General features: G+C 35.3%; 1 protein-coding gene across 8 annotated transcripts in view; it reads left to right on the forward strand.

Moving 5' to 3' along the window:
- RYR2 (ryanodine receptor 2) overlaps positions 1-20,672 on the forward strand; it is a 314,525-nt gene that overhangs the window by 173,608 nt on the left and 120,245 nt on the right. For all 8 annotated transcript variants that reach the window (XM_072331791.1, XM_072331794.1, XM_072331787.1 and 5 more), the window contains 6 exons: positions 3,467-3,550; positions 5,918-6,077; positions 11,918-12,065; positions 17,102-17,310; positions 19,348-19,522; positions 20,276-20,484. In XM_072331791.1, the coding sequence (XP_072187892.1) occupies positions 3,467-3,550; positions 5,918-6,077; positions 11,918-12,065; positions 17,102-17,310; positions 19,348-19,522; positions 20,276-20,484 (985 nt within the window). The remainder of the gene's footprint in view (positions 1-3,466; positions 3,551-5,917; positions 6,078-11,917; positions 12,066-17,101; positions 17,311-19,347; positions 19,523-20,275; positions 20,485-20,672) is intronic.

The following is a 20,672-nucleotide window of genomic DNA, read 5'->3' on the forward strand; positions in this document are numbered from 1 at the left end:
GCTTCTCATCAGTGTAAGAACACCATGACAATCAATTTATTTTTGGACATGACTAACAATGAGCTATTTCTGTCTCTGTGTGTACTGCCATAGAACAGAAATGTGCATTACAGCTGAGCAGTTAAATGTATGAATTTCATGAAGCTCTGCAGCTGGAATTCTAGAAAAATTCAGTGGGATGTTAATAGATGTATTGAGATCTTGCATCTTCTTGCACTGTATTTCCTTCTTCCTGTATATAGTGTTAGGAAAGGATAACTTTATGCATATAATAATACCTTTCTGGGAAGATTTGTAGTATATTATTCAGAAATTCACCATGTATAGTGTTTAGAATCATTACTATTGTAAGGACTATGCATCTTCATAGTAGAAAACTAGGTAAAATACTGTTCCTACAGGTTTTTAATGGGTTCCTTTCCTGGTGAGCTTCTCTGTGCTATTTACTGATCCACCATTCCCATAGTAAGTTATTCCCTCTTCTTTCCCCAAAATATATTCATGAGCCTGAATGTTAAATATTTTCTGGAAGAATACTTTTGTGTTATTTAGGGAGAAAGCATTCAGAGACAAATTGATCTCCACTGGAGGCAAAAAGGATTAGGCAAACTTCAAATTTATCTTCAGCTAGGTACTAGAATTTCAAGAAAAGCTTCTGAGTCCTTTGTGAACATGACAGTGGGCTAGAAATGCAGAATATTTTCTTTTCCTACTCTGAACTTACAAAATATAATGTAATCTTTATTTACAGATTGATCTTTTGCTGTATTGATCCATATAATATGACTCAGGCTTTACTAGCATCATTCTGAGTATTAATGGGACACTCATAATGTTTATCTAAATATTAAACAAGTTTTAGTGTTCCTTACTTGATTACTGGTTCAAGATTAATATTCCTCTAATTTAACCCTGACAAAACCAAAAATCCACTTCACTGCATAAATGTATGAAATATGATTAATTTTTATTTAATTGAATTACTTAGTATAAAGACTTTTCATTAAATGAAGAGTATCCAAAAGATGAAGCATTCTGTCCTTCTGTGGATTTCAAAATTTGTATATACTTACTGATTTTACTCTTCATTTTGTTCTTGTATTACTCTACTTTTTTTCTGGAGTTTACAGATTTAATTTTGCAATATCATATTGAATTCATTATGTACACATTTGCTGCTTAGGGTTTTTAAAATGAACATCATACTTCTTTCATTTCTCCAAGATTGCAAAGGTGAAAAAACAGTGCACTAATCCATTCAAGATAATACTTAGTATGATAATGTCAATTGCAAGCTACTTTGACAGATTCTTTTCTTGATATCTCAAACAAAGCAGTCAACTTCAACAAAAGCAGAGAAAAGGGAAAGAAAATAATCATTTTAAAACTTCTTTCAGTCAGCCATGTGCTATATTCTCTATAATTTGCATCAAACTGTGCTTTGCATATGAGAAGATGATTCAAGGCATCAAGAATAACTCCTTACTGTAATTGTTTATTCTGCTAGTTTGTTGCCAGTTTTGCTGCGAGCTCTACTGGATAAAAGAGGTAGAAAACAAGGAAGCTCTGAATCATATTACGTGACAAAACATTTCAGTATATTGAGATCTCTGTATATTTTTCACTATGATTGAATACTTTTATGAACTATAAAAATGATTTACTATAGGAATTATCAAGATGCAGGGAAGAGTTACCTTTGAAAATATGTTTTCAACATGATGTTTGAAAGCATTACACTTTTTCTGTGCAATTTTATTTTTATTCTGTACCTTCATTTTTTATTGTTTTTATTCTTACTTTTTTGCAACTGACTTTTTCCTTTCTACCTATTTTTTCAGTTGTGTGTGTGATAATTACATGTATCAGTATTATGCCAAGCATTGCATTCGGGCACTTTTCAGTTTTCTTGTTTAGCTCTGGAGTGCTTCAGGGGTCTTTTGTTTCCACTTGTATTAATGAGTTTGAAATGTCAATTGAAGTGTAATTAAAAATCTAACTCTCAGCCCACAACTGCCTTTTAATCCTGCTGAGCTTTCTGGTTGAATTTGCAGTGTTCAACTGGATATAGGTTTCAACTTCCTTCCATCTTACGCTACAAGTAGGTTAGGGTTGGTGGGGCTTAACTCCTCTGCACTGCTTTCTGTTGTTAGGTACGTTATCTTGATTATGCTAGTGATAGCTGCTTAGAATTCAAGTACTGTTTATGTTAAGTGAAGTTTATCTTTGTTGTATTTTCTCAGATTGTGTTTTGCAAGAGTTGTCCTCCACATGGTGATTTCTTGGTATCTAATTTAACTACCTGAATTTAAATAGGATTTCACATAACAATAGCATTTACTCCATGTAGCTAGCACTAAGAATACGCTTTATGACTCTCCTGGAGACATTTAATTTCCCGTAAAGAGATATATTGCTAGATCAGTATTTATGTCCATTTTCCCCCCACAGTCATGTAAAGAGCAATAAATATAGTTAGGACAAGTGCAGTAAATATTATTTTAAATGTAGACAACAAATCAAAACATTCTATCATATCAAATATTCTATCATATTCTATCTTCTTTACATGTTGGAAGGAATCGGGACTGGAGCTCCAGCTTCACACTTGTGATTTGTCTTCTATATCTGGTTTCAGTCAAATATATTGGTATGCCCCTCAGATTTTGGGAAACTTCCGAACTGACTTCAAAGTTATCTCTTGAATTTTGTCATTTTGCTCCCAGTATTTCAGTAGTTCATGTAGGTTAAAGATACTAAACTTTGATAATCCAGTATTGAAAGTAAGTGCAGGAACAAATGGTTGATGATTTACAGATCAAGGTGTATATTAATATAAATCCTTGTAATTGAGGAAATTAAAGATTTATACTACTGGATAATGTGACTGTATAGAAAGGAGGAGGTTTGAATTTATCAGAAGTCTCTGTCAACCCTGTTACGAGGCATGCAGGGACCGTTTGTTTTCTGAGATTGGTTGTGTTTTACACAACCTGTGGTATGTAGCACACTGAATCTGTCTTAAATGCTTTGTATTGGGTCAAGATTGAATATCCATATTAAGTATTATGATGGCCATTTTGTTATAATGCCTGAAGTGTACTCTGCTGTCAGCTCTTTTTTTAGTAGTTTGACCTACTGTAAACCAGAGGCAATTAAAACCCTCAAATAAAATCATCTCATTCTGAAGATACATTCCAAGAATAACAAGTGACACTTTGTGTCTTTTCTCATTTCATCAGCTTAGGAGTAAATAACGTAACAAAAAAAAAGTTTGATATGCAGCAATATGAATGGGTATATAAACCATAGGAATAGGTATATAAAGCAGAAATATATAAAAATTCCATGTTATTTTGAAATTATTGTATGTGACATTTATTTGTTGTATGATGTCGTTTACATACAAAGCAATTCTGGATATAGAAACATTGGTGGAAATTTGTATGTGATTCCTATGTTCTAGAACTCTGCTGGCATTAGGTTGCCATGTTGGAATTGCTGATGAACGTGCTGAAGAAAAAGTGAAAAAAATGAAACTTCCAAAGAAGTAAGTTGAAATTTAGCTGCATTTTTTGTTTTGTATTGTTTTGTTAGGCAGTATGAGTAAAGCAAATTATGTTCTCATATTTGATTTTGCATAGCTAGTTTTGTAGATATTTGGGTATATGTGTATGTATTTGTGGGTGTTCAGAAATTTATACATATCTACACGCTTTTACGTTTCCTTTTAGATATTTACAATCTGATGTGTAGAAAAGTTGAGGTTTTCTGTGATTTTATTGAGATGTCTGGCATTTTATTTATTATTACAAAGCTATTTTTAGAGTCTAGTGCAGCAACTTTCATTTGATATTTACAGCAAGCTTCAGAATATATGTTGCCATGCTGTAAATTTTTAAAGCAACCCATTTGAAAGCCTTGGAATGTCCATGACACCAACTCAAATGAGATAGGAAAGAAAAAAAGGGTCAGTTTTGTTTGTTTTGTTTGTTTGCTTGCTTTTTTTCCCCCGCTTGTAAATCAGCTCACTTAGAATGATGGAAATCTTTAAACAATGCACATAGTATTTTTATTATTCTCACAAGTATCCATTGATACTTATCGTTGATAAGTGTATATATAATGAATAACCATTTACATCTTGAAGTAATGGAAATAATGTGTACATGTCTTCTGTGGCAAAATCCTTTGAGGCATCTGGTTCTTTTCCTCTGCTATTACATTGAATTATCTGTACCTATCTTAACTGTTCAAACACAGGAGAACAGTTATGTAGGGAAGTGTGACAAGAAGAATGTAATAATTGCCAATCTGATGAAAATGTTAATTCTGTATGATGCACTGTTTCCATTACTAACTGACATTACTAATCTCACTGAAGTGATTCAGAAGCTCCTGGAGAATTGATTAATTCTTGATTATTTTTTATATGCATTTTCCAATTGGTACTTATATGAATGGCTTTTAGACTAACCCACTCCAACTTTTGGGACTCAAAGGGTTATGTTCTTATGATTTTCAAAGTCACATATTGCCTGCCATGTCTAGATAATCCATCAGTTATCAGCACTGACCGGGTTTGCTTCTAGTTCTTGCCAGAATTTCTGTCTCTGTGTCTGTTGCTCTCCTTTCATTTATTATGCTGATTTGACAAGGTCCTTAGATAATCTGACTGAGGATGAACCCTCATACCTACCTTCACCAGGTAGTGAGTTTGGCCAAGTTTGTTATCTTTGGCATCCTTTCCAGGTTTATGTTCCTGTATGTCTCTGTTTATGATTTCTTCCTTTTCCTGTTAGCGCTTTTTGCACTAAAAAGGTTCTGCACCAGATAGATACTCATGGAGGAGCAGACAGTATATTTCCACATGCCTTTACATGCTGGATTATCCAGTTGACTTTACTGGGCCATCATAATAACCCAATTGCAAAGAATCAAAGATTTGCAACCAGATCCATATCCCTTTCTCTCTCTTTAATTTGGATGAGGGCAGAAATCAATTGCTGATGAGACTAAGAAATTTCTGTTATTGTTGCTGGTATTACTACTGTCACTATTATTTTAACATGTCTAAGCATACTGATTAAAAAGAATGAAAAACCTTTGAATCCTGAGCAAGTATCCCTCATTGAGAAAACTCTTTTGTAAAGTTAGTTGGGCTTAGAGGTATTTTGTGTGGGTAAATCCTGCAGCTGAAGTGTTATAGGTTTTAGCTTTATATTTGTCAAGTCCTAATACGCTGCATGCAATAGCATATGTGTTGTGTTCTTTACTGAAGAAAGCCTGGTCATAAGCTTAGTGAGTGATGACTAATTCTGTGGGAAGAACTTCATAAATGCAAACAATGCTTCATTCTTATTACTGCTAAAAGTAGCTACGAAACTCTTCAAGTCACGCTTCAGTTTTAAATATTTGCTTCTAAGATTTAAAGGTTATCTAAGGATTGAGATGTTATAAAAGAAAACTTAGAATAAAGAGAGTTCATGTAATCTTGAGTAATCCATTTGACCTGTTCTATCCTACATCTTCTTATGTAATGGAAAATATTTTCTTCCATCAATAGGAAGTTGTTAGACTGCAATAGTCATGAAGAAGAGTTCAGAGGAAATAATGTTCATATAAAAAGTATATGGATATGTAACATCTGAATCTAATCATTTAATGTGAGAAAGTACTTAAATACTTCAAAAACATTTTTAGTGCAGATCATTTTGTGTAGCTTTCCTCATTCCTGCATCTACTTCATCCCACCAAGATATAGTTACCTTAAAGAAAAAATAACAATAAATGTCAGTACATTATTATTATTTATATTAAAAGACAGATTATTTGTATTGATAACTTGCATGCGTATAGCTTCTTTACTTTGCAGTTTCTATTGCAAAATAACTTCAAGTTCTCTGTTTTTTGACAGCTACCAGTTGTTGAGCGGATATAAGCCTGCTCCCATGGATCTGAGTTTCATCAAACTGACCCCCTCTCAAGAAGCTATGGTGGATAAATTAGCAGAGAATGCTCACAATGTGTGGGCAAGGGACCGAATCAGGCAAGGCTGGACCTATGGAATCCAGCAGGTCAGTGCCATCATCAAACACTTGAAAAATCACATATCTATTGAGATATTTTACTGTTAATGGGTACATAAATGCAAGAGGAAACAGCTAATGAATGTTTGTCAGTCAAGATAGAAAATATATTCACTTCAAACAATCCTGCTAAATCTTCTAGCAATATGGGAGTTTTATGAGCAGAATAAAAGAAAAAAACAAAAAACAAAAAACAAACAACAAAAAAACTGGTCATGTATTCTTGTATTCTGTTGATATCTCTGGGTGAGAAAATTGCATGCAGAAAGTTAATATACATTGGAATTTCTGAAGATGACAGTATAGACTTTCAGTAGGGGGATCATTAAATGTTGGCACTTCTGGAATTTAAATGTTATTGCTTATTCAGGTAAAGAGTGTAAACGCCTTGTAGTCACTTTGCTAACATTTTTCTGGCAAAGGCTATGTTTAACTGAGAACAGGTAAATCAGTCTCCAAGTCCCAGTCCTTTACTTCTCTTGTATCAGTGTGTAAGAGAGCTATATGGTAGTTATTAGAATGTGCTGTAGGGCAATGGAATAAAAATTTAGCATGATGGATTGCTAACAACAAAACACATAATCTTTGTTTTCCTTTAAAAAACATATTTAATGGGTATTTGAGTCTAATTTATTGGTTTTTTGAGACAGCTACTATATCAGTTTTCCCTTAGAAGTCATCTTTTCTATTCGTCTTGTGATTATTTTTGAGTTTTATGTAGGGAAGGGCATAGTTGCTTCTGTTAACAAGTATGTGGTAGCATATCACAGTGAAGTACACCCTCTGGGGAAAAAAAAAGAAAAAAGAAAAGAAAGAAAACATAAAAATGGTTTCCTGGATTTGCACTGTCCATGTTTTCACCAAAAGTGAAAAACACTCTTTTGTGGGTAGACTCTGTTCCCCTTCCACATATGATGTTCTTGTTTTTGTCAAAAATCCTTTTTATACATTTCTATACATTTCTGTTCAGCACATTTGAGACTTTCAGAGACAGAAAACATTTTGACGTTTTGAGACATTCCGTTTGCAAAACTTTTGCATAAAAGAAATCTGATTTTATGTAGTTTAAAGTACTTGCTTCAACTGATCCCATACTGACCAAAGTACCTTTATGCGACAAAATATGTGCCACATAGCATTTCAGCACTGTCCATTGTAGTATCTTTCTATGAAGCTATTCTTTTGTTACTTTGTAAACTATTTAATAAATCCATGTTCTGTTGGTGTTAAGGCAGATAGTGAGCCAATGTTTGTCTTTGTAGACTAAAGCGTGTATAATACTCTCTACTACATAGATATTGAAGAGCTTTTGGTCTTGGTAAAACTCTTCTGCTTAAAACAGGATTAAATTTGTTCCTATTTCTTCACCTTTAAGAAAAAGGAAGGTGGCCCTTTGAAGTGCTGTTAGCTTTCCTGATAGAATGTTAATCATAAGAGGTGTTGAAAGTGACAATTTTCTCCTCTGTTGTCAGCTAGTCAGAGCACATTAATTCATATTGATCCCACTGTGTTAATCCTGTGTTTACGGAGGCCCCACCTGGAGTACTGTGTCCAGGTGTGAAGCCCTCAGTACAAGAAAGACATAGAGATTTTGGAAAGAGTCCAGAGGAGGGCCACAAAGATGATCAGGGGACTGGAGCACCTCCCCTATGAGGACAGGCTGAAGGAGTTAGACTTGTTCAGCCTGGAGAAGAGAAGGCTGCAGGGTGACCTCATTGCAGCCTTTCAATACCTGAAGGGAACCTACACCCAGGAGGGGAGTAAACTCTTTGAAAGGGCTGACAATAGCAGGACTAGGGGAAATGGATCCAAGTTGAAGGAGGGAAGATTTAGGTTGGATGTTAGGGGGAAGTTCTTTACTAGGAGAGTGGTTAGGCCCTGGAACAGGCTGCCCAGGAAGGTTGTGGATGCCCCATCCTTGGAGGTGTTCAAGGCCAGATTGGATGGGGCCCTGGGCAACCTGATCTAGTAAATGCGTATATTTGGTGGCCCTGCTAGGCAGGGGGGTTGGAACTAGATGATCCTTGAGGTCTCTTCCAACCCGGGTCATTCTGTGATTCTGTGATTGCACAATTTGCATGTAGAACAAGAATCAGTTTTTCTCTAAATGCTCAAAATAGGTATGTCTAATACATTAAAAATGCACTTAATTTACACCACGTCTCCTGTATTTTATTTTATTTTTTTATTTTTTTAATAACCAGGTCATGCTCTAAAAGAAACTAAAAGAAATCCTTTTGCTCTAATTCTTTACTGGACTTAGCTATATATGATCAGTACTGAACAGTTCTACCCTACCATAACAAAGGCAATTACAGGCATTCAGAAAAGAACCTAGATAATTTTAAAAATTAAAAAGTTAACTGCCCATGAAGATGATCACATTTAGGGTTGAAAAGCTGATTAATTGGGTTACAAATTTTCAATCTGGCATACTTCTGCTTTAAATAACTGAATTAGTGGGATTTTTTTTTTTTTTTTTGGATCTGATACATTCAACCTGAAGACTTGTGTGTTTAATGTAAAACTATTGATGAGTGTTTATAGTAGTGGTGAAGTGAGCAGTGTCATAATTAGTTTCAAAAAAAAAAAAAAAAAAAAAAGGTTGTTAAAAGCAGAAGGATCTTAGGAATGTTTGTGAACCTTAGGAAGCAGATCAGCAAGATTAGCAGCGTGATTCACTCCCCTATGCTTTGAAGATAAATTACAGTAGTCTCATGTATGGGTAAGCAGATAGGTGATGTCCTTGAAAACTGTCAATACCCTGTCCTGTGGAAGTGGGTATTGTTGCTGATTCTTTTTCTCTTTTAAAAATAATCAAGTTTATTTTCTTTTACAGAGAAAACAGAGAACTGAATTCCAAAAGTGTATACAATATCCAGATATCAAATGTCATTCATATCATTCTTTAGAAGTGAACAGTGAAGAGCAAAATAGCAAACTACCTCTTTCTGGGTGCAGTGCAAATATGCTTCTCTTTCAGTTGACATACTTAACATATGACAAACTGCTAGCTGCTGTCCACACAGCTCTGTGCTTGTTCTTGTCTCCAGCAAGAGTTTATTTAAGGGCTACATCTTGTAATGCCATAAAATTACAGCGACATGTTACAATACTGTAATAAAGTAACATAATGGTATGCTGTATAATACTATAAACTGATCATACAGGGCTGTGAAGCAGTTTTCTAACAGAAAGCAACTTTCAGAACTTTGAAAGTAGATGGAGAAATGCATGGAAAATACATTCTGTGGATTAGATGATCTAGTAGGTCTGTTCCATCATGAGTCCCTTGTGATTTGGGGATTATAAAACATGAAAAATAAAGGGATTACATAAAGTAATTCATATTTGACTCACTTTTTTCTGTTCTATAATCTTAGGGGAAAATGCCTTCCAAGTCCCATATATTTTCTTCCTCTGAATCCACCAGCGCTTGTCAGGAATTTTTTATTTGCAAGTGGCAGCTGCCATTTGTGCTTCACTGCGAACAATATTTATGTTCTGCTGCTGCAGAGCTAGCCAGCCAGCAGAGGGAGCACAAGTTAACTAATAAATCCTGTTCCTTGCACTAAAAAATTCTTCCCACTGTGTGAAGAACATCTTAAAAAAAGGTTATCCTTGTCCTGGGGCAATTAGTAAGGACTATGTCGCCAAGTCAGTTTCCTCTTTGGTGCAAACTGCAATGTGAATGATTGATGTTTTTAAGTCAGAATATTACTTTCTTTAGAGTCCTCTAGTAGATGCATGAATTCGCTGTTTGATTTGAAGCTGGTCTTCCCAGGCTGTCTTCTGCCGCAACAAAGAGCTTTTCTGCTAGAAAAAATAGATATGTGGGGAAAAAGTGAAGGTTTAAAGCGTATCTCTTGTTTTGTCGTTAAATGTATCTGAAGAGGCAACTTGTCTTTACAAAAACTATTTTTGCTACATCATTTTCAAATTTTACATTATTTATAATGAAACATTAGTTCTTTCCATTTATAGTAAGGTCACATCCTGCCAGGCATTCTGTATAGGTACAGTCCTCAGTGAAGGTGATAGATGCTGTTCACATACTTGTAAGGATACACATACTTCTAAGAATAGAGCTGAGCTTCTAGAATGCCAGTTTAGTATCATAGTTTCTTCTTCGGGTAGATACATTTAGGATATATATACGTATGTATATTTAGCATTGCCATTAATATGGTTTTGTGAGGACTTTATAGGGCTCTTTAGAGGTTTGAAATGACTTAATAAGTAGCAGTACTTAATTATTTTTCTCCTTTTTCAACATATCTGTCGCTCACTTGAATATGTGATGAAATGCACTGACTTTTTTCTTGTAATTTAGCAGCTGTCATTAAGGGAACAAAATTGTTTCTGTACCACACAGAATATGTACCTATACAAAGTGTTTTCCAAACTTTCTCTTTGATAGGCACACTTTCTATGTTTTTGAGTCTTTTTGCTTTGGACAGTATGGACACTCCTACTGCTTTTGTCTTACTTTACCATGACATCAGTCTTTGTGAGTTGCAGTTTGCACTGTATTAGTTATTTACACATCATGTACTCATATTCAATAATTAAATGAAGTTCTGCACTTCCCAGTGTGTTTCCTCTGTGAAATATTTTGCATCAGTGTTCAACACCTATAATGGAAATTTTAAAAAGCACATGAATAAATGTCGGCATGTCTTTGGGTGTTTTTTCTGTAGTTCTTCTTTACTACTATTAAGGCCTATATTTGCTTAGCATCACTGTTTGCATAATAACAGCTATTTCAAATTTCACATGCACTGTATGAATTAGTACAGGTGCTAGTCCCTATATTTAATATAATAAGCATTACCTGCCTACAAAGACTGGTGGAATGGAAACCATGTACAATAGAACCATAATGATATAAAGAACACAAGGCACTGTTTCCTGAAAGCCAATATTTTTGCAGTTCTCAATAATAGATTTCTCCGTATATCTGTCAGGACATGAGAATAAATTACAGACAAGTGAACAATTGTACTAGTCAATAAAAATTTTGTATGCCATGTATGTAATTCCAGTAAAACAGAGCTTTCAAATAGAATAATTTTGAACTGAGGAAAACTTAAGCCATGTTATTTAACAAACCTACAATGCAAATTTTTAACTTTACTGGTATAGTAATTTCTGTTGGAGGTGAGTTTGTTAATTACCTATTATAAATGTTCTGCAGAACATAAAATCATTAATCATATTCTTACAAGAACCTTTATTTTGGAAAAGTATGTATTTGACATAGGAAAGCATGGGTTTATTTTCTGTTTTATTGTTTATTAAATAGCATTGTGTATGTTTATATTTTAATAGCTTAGATTTGTTTATTCTATTTATATCTTATTGTTCTTGTTTTGTTTTATATCTTGTTTCATTCCATAATCAAAACCAAACCCTATATATTTGTGCTAATATTTTCTCTATGAACTTTAATTAGTTACTGGCTGCTTTTAATAGCTGCTTCTTCAATAGTGAATAAAAGATAATTTGTTTGACTATTCACTCACTGTGCTTTTGAATTTGAATTTCTCTGTGTTCTTGTTTTCATTTGTTTCCCTTTAAGCAATTTGTTTGATGGAAAAGCAGTGTAAGGCATTTTCTTCATGTTTGTATTATTTGGTTTGTGAGTAAATTCACTGTTGTTACTAGTTTCTAGGCCATTGGAACTTCTTAGTGTCTGTACTGTATAAACAATATAATGATTTCAGTTGGTAGTATTAGTAATTTTCATACTACTGCTGTAGCGCTATTTTATTTATATTAGAAGGTACATTTCCTGGAATTGAATTGATTCTTTCATACTTGTACAGGATGTGAAAAATCGACGAAATCCTCGCCTTGTACCTTATGCCCTTTTGGATGATCGAACAAAGAAGTCAAATAAAGACAGTCTTCGGGAAGCAGTCCGCACCCTTCTAGGCTATGGCTACAATCTGGAAGCTCCTGATCAAGATCATGGTGAGTAATTTTGTTGTTCTGCTCTCTTTCATAAGTGAGAATATTCCACTTTGCTACTTGATTTCTTGGCCCAGTGGAACAATCTAAACTGTTACAGTGCCTCCAAATCTAATAAGCCCCTTTTCTCTGGCTTACATTATTCGTATTACCCTTTGAATTTACATTCTTTATTGTTTACTTTTTCATTCTGTAGCATCAAATTGAGAGTTTTAAAATGTGAAAATATGTCATTTGGTGTCAGTGGTACAATTTCTTTATAATTCACACAATTGTATTTTTTTTTTCTGCTGTTTTTTTTTGACTTTTAAGAGCAGACAAAATTAAAAGCTTAAGTAAAATAAGCTTCCTTCCAAAATATGTACATTGTCTAATCCTCAGCTTTTATGAGAAGTTGCTATTAAATTACATTTTTAAGTACAAACTCTAGCTATTGCCATGAATGCATAACAAGGTGGAATTGCTAAACATAACCTGTTGCCTTGCAGAGTATATTACCTTGGTGGCAAAATGCCATGTCCATTAAATCTGCTTGTGTTTAGTCTTGAGAGTTTAAAGCTGGAGTACAGTCTAAATTTTTCCCACTCTTCTGCTGAGAGAGGGAGATGCTTCAGGAGGGAGAGTGCAGCTTCTGCATTGCCATGAGGTGAGCTGGCTCGCACAGGAGATGGTTGACTCTTATGAAGATAAAGGAACTCTCTCTTGATAGAGGGTGACAAGGAAAGCATTCTCTTTTCCCATAGTCTTCTCCACGTTCCACTGAGCAATATCAATCTCCTTTCCTTATTTACAGCTATGTGAACCAAGTGTTCCTGTCTTTCCTCAGGAATGATTGGGCTAGAAAATCTTTTATTTATTTTATTTTTTATTTTTTAACCATGAAGAAGATCCTTGAGCTACCTCAGTACATACAGTTACTAATAAAATGAAAAAGAATGTTTTCAGTCCTTGCATCTGAAAGGTGTCATCAATCCTGTTGCAATATTCCAAGAGGAAAGGGCCTACAGAACAGTGTACTCAAAGACTGGAATTGCATTCAGTTATAGATTTTATATTTATTTGGGAGATTTGAGTTTGATAGATTATGAGCATCTGTAGTACATCATGTCAATTTCGTTAGCCAAAATCCATACTGTAATTAAATGATATGTAGAGCCATCTAGTGGTGTTCTATATCTCCATTAATTAACTTTATTTTTAGCATTGATTTACAGCACTAAATGGCATAATTTTTATGCTTTATTGTAAATACTACTTACTGGCTATGCACAGCAGCAGTATGTTTGGGATTGCTTAGAGTATAGCAAGCCTTAGGTTACTTAGAATCTAAAGAGATGATGAATTTTCACTTCCCGTGTTTTATGTTGGTTAACCTCCTGTATAGGGGAGATACTGAGGGTCTTCAAAATTATTTTAAAACTTTCAGATTGAGTAGACCATTGAAGAGAAAATTTTACTGTAAAGGGATGATTTGTCAGAGAGCTCTGAGTTGCTTATAGGAAGAACACTGAGTCTGAGACCACTGAGGTCAAGATTTCGAGTAATATCTGAGGGATATGATTTTGTAGGTCATTCAAGATAACATTGGACCTTGTTGTGGCTGAAAAAAATAAGAGTGAGGTTCATAACATGGTTTGGATGCCATCCAGAAGGATCTCAACAGACTTGAAAGGCGGGCCCATGTGAACCTAAGGTTCAGCATAGCAAAGTGCAAGGTTTTGCACTTGGATTGGAATAATCCCAGGTACATGTACAGGCTGGGAGAAGAAGTCCTTGAGAGTAGCCCTGTGGAGAAGGGCCTCAGTGTCCTGACTGATGAAAAATTGAACATGAGCTAGCAGCATGCTCTTGGAGGTCAGATGACCAGCAGTATCCCAGGTTCCATCGGAAGAGTAGTGTTCAGCAGGGAGTTAATTGTCTCTCTCTACTTTGTCCTCCTGAGACCTCATCTAGATTATTGCGTCCAGGTTTGTGGCCCCCAATACAGAAAAGATGTGCAGTTTTTGGAGGAGGTCAAGAGCAGGACTGCAAAGATGATTAGAGAGCTGGGGCACCTCCCTTGTGAACACAGGCTGAGTGAGCTGGGCTTGTTCAGCCTGGAAAAGAGAATGATGTGAGGAGACCTCATTAAGGCCTTCCATTATTTAAGAGGAGATATAAACAGGAGAGGAATCAACTTTTTAAAAAGGTAGACAGTAATAAGAGAAGGGGTAATGGTATTAAGCTCAAGGAGGGAAGGCTTTGATTGGATATCAAGGGGAATTTCTTTACTGAAAGAGAGTGGTGAGGTGCTGAAACAGGCTGCCCAGAGAAGCTGTAGGTGTCCCATCCCTGGAGGTGTTCAAGGCCCAGTAGGATTGGGCCCGGAGCAGCCTGGACTTGTACTAGATCTGGAGGTTGGTGACCCTGACTGTGGCAGGAGGATTGGAGCTTGATGATCCTTAGTTTCCCTTCTAATGCAAGCCATTCTATGATTGTATGAACAGGCAGGTAGGTGTAGACAAGTTTGAGCTGATAAGAAACTCTGCACAAAAAAGAATTACAGTAAAAAGACTAGGCTAGTGAATTTTTAAAGGCTGAGCAGACTTTGAAATCTAGCAATTTTGTAGGAAAAGATCCAGAATGCTTTAGGCATTCTTTTTGCTAATCTGAGAAAGTCAGAGATATCCTTGTGCTGTGTGACTTGATTAACAAAAAGAAAACTGTGTAAAATACAAGAGAATAGAGTAGCTGAGAGGACTTAGAAATAATGCTTTATTATTCTTCCCTCTGACTTTTTGAAAATCTTTTCATCTTTTTAAAATGTAATTTTTGTGATTCCAAGCTATGTTATGGTTTGAATTGATTGTGGGGTCTTGGAATCTTGGAAGGAAGAATCAGAAACAGACTGTAGGATTGTGTAGTTAGTAAAGAATCGGAAGGGAGGTTTGGGTGTACTCCCTTTACAAGATGTTACTTTTTAGCTGTTTTAGCAGAAGATGTTACATAGAGAAAACATGTAAATAGTGGAAGGCAGAGTACCAAGGGGAAAAAATCCACTATTTTTAGTTTTCTGTCATGAACTTGCTGTGAGTGCATTCTGTTCCATTAAGGTCTCTAATGAAGATCCAAAACAGCTTTGGCTCTAGTACTGTTGTAGGCTACAGTAGCACTGGGGTACTCTACTAGTGATTTACCTCCTAGGAGACTTTCAGGCTGCTGATTGCAATCGTCTGGTTCTGGCTGTTTTCAGCCAGGCTCTAAATCTACTTCAGTGTGTGCTTATTTTGTTAGTTTTTCCTGGCAGTGCCAAAAAGATATGGAAGTACTGGAGCAGGTCCAGAGAAGGGCAACAAGGCTCGTGAAGGGCTTGGAGAATCAGCCCTACGAGGAGAGGCTAAGGAAGCTGGGGCTGTTAAGTCTGAGGAGAGGAGGCTGAGGGGAGACCTTATTGCCGTCTTCCAGTACCTGAAAGGTTCTTACAGCGAGAGTGGGGCAGGTCTCTTCTCACTAGTGACAAGTGACAGGACGAGGGGAAATGGCCTCAAGTTGCGCCAGGGCAAGTTCAGGTTGGATATTAGGAAGAACTTCTCTACAGAAAGGGTGGTTAGGTACTGGAATAGGCTCCCCAGGGAGTGGTTGAATCGCCATCCCTGGATGTGTTTAAGAGCTGTTTGGATGTGGTACTCAGGGATATGATTTAGCAGAGGTTTTTTTGTTGTTGTTGTTGGTTTTTTTTTTGTTTTTTTTTTTTTTTAGAGATGGGGTACTGGTTAGGCTGCGGTTGGACTTGATGATCTTCAAGGTCTTTTCCAACCTGGGTAATTCTATGATTCTATGAAAAGCCTTACCAAAGTCAATGCAAAAACATCCACTGCGCTCCCATTATCCACCAAGCTAGTCAACTTGACGTAAAAGATCTTCAGATAGATTGTGCATAATTTCCCTTTCTGTTAACCCATACTGTCTAATCCTGATCATCTTTTAGTCTTTCATATGCTTGGAGATAATTTCTAGAAGGATATTCTCCATCATCTTCCCTGGGATCGACTGACCTACTTGTAGTTATTTTGTTCCTTCTTGCTCATTTTTACCAGAGTTACATTCACTCTCTTACAGTCTTTAGAAACCTCTCCCAGTTTTCATAAACTTTCAAAGATAATTGAGAGTGACTTTACAATGACATCATCCAGTTCTCTCATTGTGTATTTCAGCCTGTGAGGCTTCTTGGGTTTATATCCATCCAGTTAAGTGCTCCCTAGCCCTTATCTTCCTTGCTCCAGACCTTCCCTCTTGATCTCAGAAGCTTAGGATTCCCAAAGTATAGTCTTGCTAGTAAATAGTGATACAAAAAAGTCATTGAGTTACCCCAGCCTTTTCAGTCTCGTTTGTCACCTGATCCCCCTGCCCAATTCAGCAAATGGATCGTAGCTTCCTTAGGCTTCCTTATTCTGATGTGTTTTTAGAAACTTTTTTTGACCTTCTATTCCTTACCAAGTGCCATGCCAGGTCAATATTGGCACTCTTAATTTACTCTGCAAGGCTAGACAGGTACTCTGTATTATTTCTGGATTCTCTGGTTTTGAATAAATGAAAGAACAGCAGAGGCTAGAAGCTGGAGGATTGGATGAGCCTTGGTAACATCTCTTTAAAATACAAATGTGAGCACCTGGCAAGGACCAAACCATCCTAGACTCACTATTAATGTCTTTGTAACATCTATCTTAACTTACCTCTGGAATCCTACCTGAAAATTCGTAGACTGTATTTTGAAAAAGAGCAGGCAATCTTTTAAACCTCATGAATATATGTATTACATTCTCTCATGCCTGAAAGATATTTGGATTACGGATTCATTGCTTTACTGATGTGATAATAGGCCATTTGTTCCTCAGGATTTTCTTTTGTTACTACTTAATATTTTTCAGCATGCTCTGAAGTCACAGCTGTACATTTACGTGTTGCTTTAACTGCTTGCATTTTGTCAGTAGTCGGATACAGTAATTTCTGCTTTTATTATTCTTTTTTTCCTTTAACTTTTTATTTCTTAAACCTCACAGCAACAAGGCTGGATGTGAGCAATGGGATAATGGAAAAATTCCGGATCTTTCGCACAGAGAAAACTTATGCAGTGAAATCTGGAAAGTGGTACTTTGAGTTTGAGGCAGTTACAGCAGGAGACATGAGAGTTGGCTGGACAAGGCCTGGTTGTCTGCCAGATCAGGAACTTGGCTCAGATGAAGAAGCTTTTGTTTTTGATGGCTTTAAGGTTTGTTTATGCTTATCTACAATAAGATGAGTAATTGCAAAAGTCAATTTTACATCTTATTCTATGTGCAATACACTCATTTTAATTGCTTTCTTTCATCTATGGTCTGTGAAATTATTTCTCTGTCTCTTTGAGGGTCTTGGTGGAATGTGTAGAAAAACAGAAATGCCTAATCTATAAATTAATATCATATGAGGAATTATCAGAATTAATCAGTTCTAGAGTTCTTTTCACAGTTTGAGAAAAGAATTTCACTAGCAAAATGCATATAAAGCACTGAAACAGTGTTAATCAAATTCAAAATACTGGCTGAGCTGTAATTAGCTATGAATCATTTCTTTAAATTTCAAGTCAACTCTTCCTCGTATGAAAAATACCTGCTAGGGAGTAATGATGATTAAGTTTATTAACAGTAAGCATATGAGGCAAACTTTGGTATGAGTCATGTTATAGGAATATGAAGGTTACAAGGAATGTACCTAGTTTTTCATAGAAATCTTTACAATTTAGAATAAATAAGTTAATTAGCAATTTTTGTTCAAATTCAATTGTTCTCAAGGTGATGATAGAGTGGGAGCTATTGGTAATAGGTGAATGGTTGGACTGGATGATCTTTTAGGTCTTTTCTAGCCTTGGTGATTCTATGATTCTATGACAGGATGAAATATAGCATTAAGAGGATATAGGGAATAAAGTATTTTATATGTTACTGATCTTTATCAGAATAGATTAAGTGATTTTCTGGAACGTTTTATTTCACAATGAAGCCATATGATACCTCTATCCAAATCATATAATTGCTATTAAGACTACTGATGACACCTATCTTAATGAAAATGTTTACTTTCCTTCTATCTGATGTTGGAATTATTATTATTATTGTTTTTATTACTGTTACAGTACTTGATAGAAATTAACAGCCTGTTCATGGCCAGTTCAAGCTCTCTAACTGTATTTTACTCATGTTTTTTTATCTTTTTTTTTTTTTTTTTTCTCATTACTTTTGTTTTATTGAAGGAGATGCCTTAATGCGTAAACTGAAAAACTGGTTTTATAAAATGCCTATTTGGATTAAGTTAGCTATTGAATTTCTGCATCTTAACTAAAGTAGCTGAGTAGTAGTTTGTTTTCTGCGTCTTGGTTTTTGACTTTTAGATCTGAGTCCTCAAACATATTTGTTGTCTCTGATTTTGGTAATTTCCGTGCTTGGTTCAAGAAAAGCTTCTTCTTTCGACTTTCTAGGATACACAGGTTTGTTAGGATTTTGAGGACACATACAGATGATAAAAATCTAGCAGTGATGGAATATATGAATCAGGAAGATATTTCTTATTAGCAGCTTTGTTGTATGAACATTTATAATAGTTATTATTAGATGTTCACTTATTTCAGTTTCAATCCAAGACCCCAGCTAAAGCTACTGGTCCAAAATCTTGCAGTCTTTGATTTGGTCAGTCTTACCATGCATTAATCATGCCCTGACCTATGGTGGTAATTATGAGAAGCTTAAGGAGTTCTTCCCATCCACACAATTTCATTCCTTCCAAAATTTGGTATAGCAGCAAATTTAATTTATTTTGTACACACTATTTATAGAATTATACGTAAGCAGTGAATTTATAGGCAACTAAGTTGAATAAAAGCAATATAGTTTTTATAAGTTCTTGTATCTGTTATGTAGTGTTACAACTGATAGTGTGTTATTTTAATTATAAGCCTTTAATGCAGCTTCTGCATAAAAACAAGCTGAGTTCTTACTTGTTATTAAAATACTGAAGTACAATTTACCTTGTTGGCTCACTTAGCAATATTTTGCAATACTGATGTGAGAGATGTTTTACAGAAGATTACTTGTTGGATTTCCATTTTGAAAGTTAACTTGGAGTATTCACAGGCATTGTTTGGGAATGATATGCTGTGGAAGTGTTAATTTTAGTGCCATGTTATTAGAGGCTGATAATTATTAGTTGTACCTCTGTGTGGGAGAACACATACATTGTCATTGTTAGTTTTTGAAAGTCTTCAAATTCCTTTCAGGCACAGCGTTGGCATCAAGGTAATGAGCATTTTGGCCGCTCCTGGTTGGCAGGAGATGTTGTTGGATGTATGGTGGACATGAATGAACACACTATGATGTTCACCTTAAATGGTGAAATCCTGCTTGATGACTCAGGTTCAGAACTTGCATTTAAGGATTTTGAGGTTGGTGATGGTAAGTACTGTAATACATTGTGTTGTTAATATAATTTTTGTTCTGACTCCCTTTTAAAGTGGTGTGCTGCTTTTCGTTTTCTTCTCTCACCATTTCTGCGAAAATGTAACTATGTAGGACTGCTGTGTTAAATCAACATTTATTAACTGAATACACAGTCCCTATTTCACATCTCTGTGTTTTTCATTGTATTGTTAGAATTATGATGAGTTGCCCTTATGTGGAAGAAAATTGCTTTAAAACAGAGTAATAGCATTTTAAATGATTTAAATATTTGATTTGTCTTTTTCAATTCAGAATTTCTGTTATGCTATGTACTGTGGATGCGGATCAACTCTGAATCACTTTGAGACACAGTGGTAGTGAAACTATCAGCAGTCACAAGATTCTGAAAATAAATTATTTTGGATTTTTTCACTCATTTTTCGAATATCTTGTAAACACATTTTATAAAAAAAAAGCACATTTTATAAAATATATATATATTTATTGTCACATGTTCAGTGTACAGTCCTAGTCCTGTGTGGTGAATCAACAGTTGCATGAAGAGATTAGTGGATAATAGCTTTATATCCAAAATTATATCTGAGATGTGGTACTTGTCATATAGAAGGTGATGTGCTACAGATTACTGCTTGCTTTTTTATTGTCTTGATTTGTGCCTTTTTAAAAATACATTTACTTGTTTTATGGAAGTGAAAAATTATCTGTTTGTAATATATACAACTTGCATTTCTTTCTTCGTCTTTTCAGGATTTCTACCTGTGTGTAGCCTGGGTCCATCTCAGGTGGGAAGAATGAACTTTGGAAAAGATGTCAGCACTCTAAAATATTTCACTATCTGTGGATTACAGGAAGGGTATGAACCCTTTGCTGTTAATACAAACAGAGACATTACCATTTGGCTCAGTAAAAGGCTCCCTCAGTTTCTACCAGTGCCACAAAACCATGAACATATTGAGGTCTGTGATCCTTTTAAAATGTTTCTGAACACTTCTTCTATGAGTCTGTTTTACTTAACATTTCTACTTTTGCACTTGTAGACAAGGTTTCTGATTTGGTATGTTGTCCCAGTTCTGTACATGCCTTGCATTTCTTACAAGTTTATTACATTCAGTGGAGTTCATTGATAGTATTTCTTAATCCACAA

This window comes from Excalfactoria chinensis, chromosome 3 (genome assembly GCF_039878825.1).
Source record: "Excalfactoria chinensis isolate bCotChi1 chromosome 3, bCotChi1.hap2, whole genome shotgun sequence".
Taxonomy (NCBI): Eukaryota; Metazoa; Chordata; class Aves; order Galliformes; family Phasianidae; genus Excalfactoria; species Excalfactoria chinensis.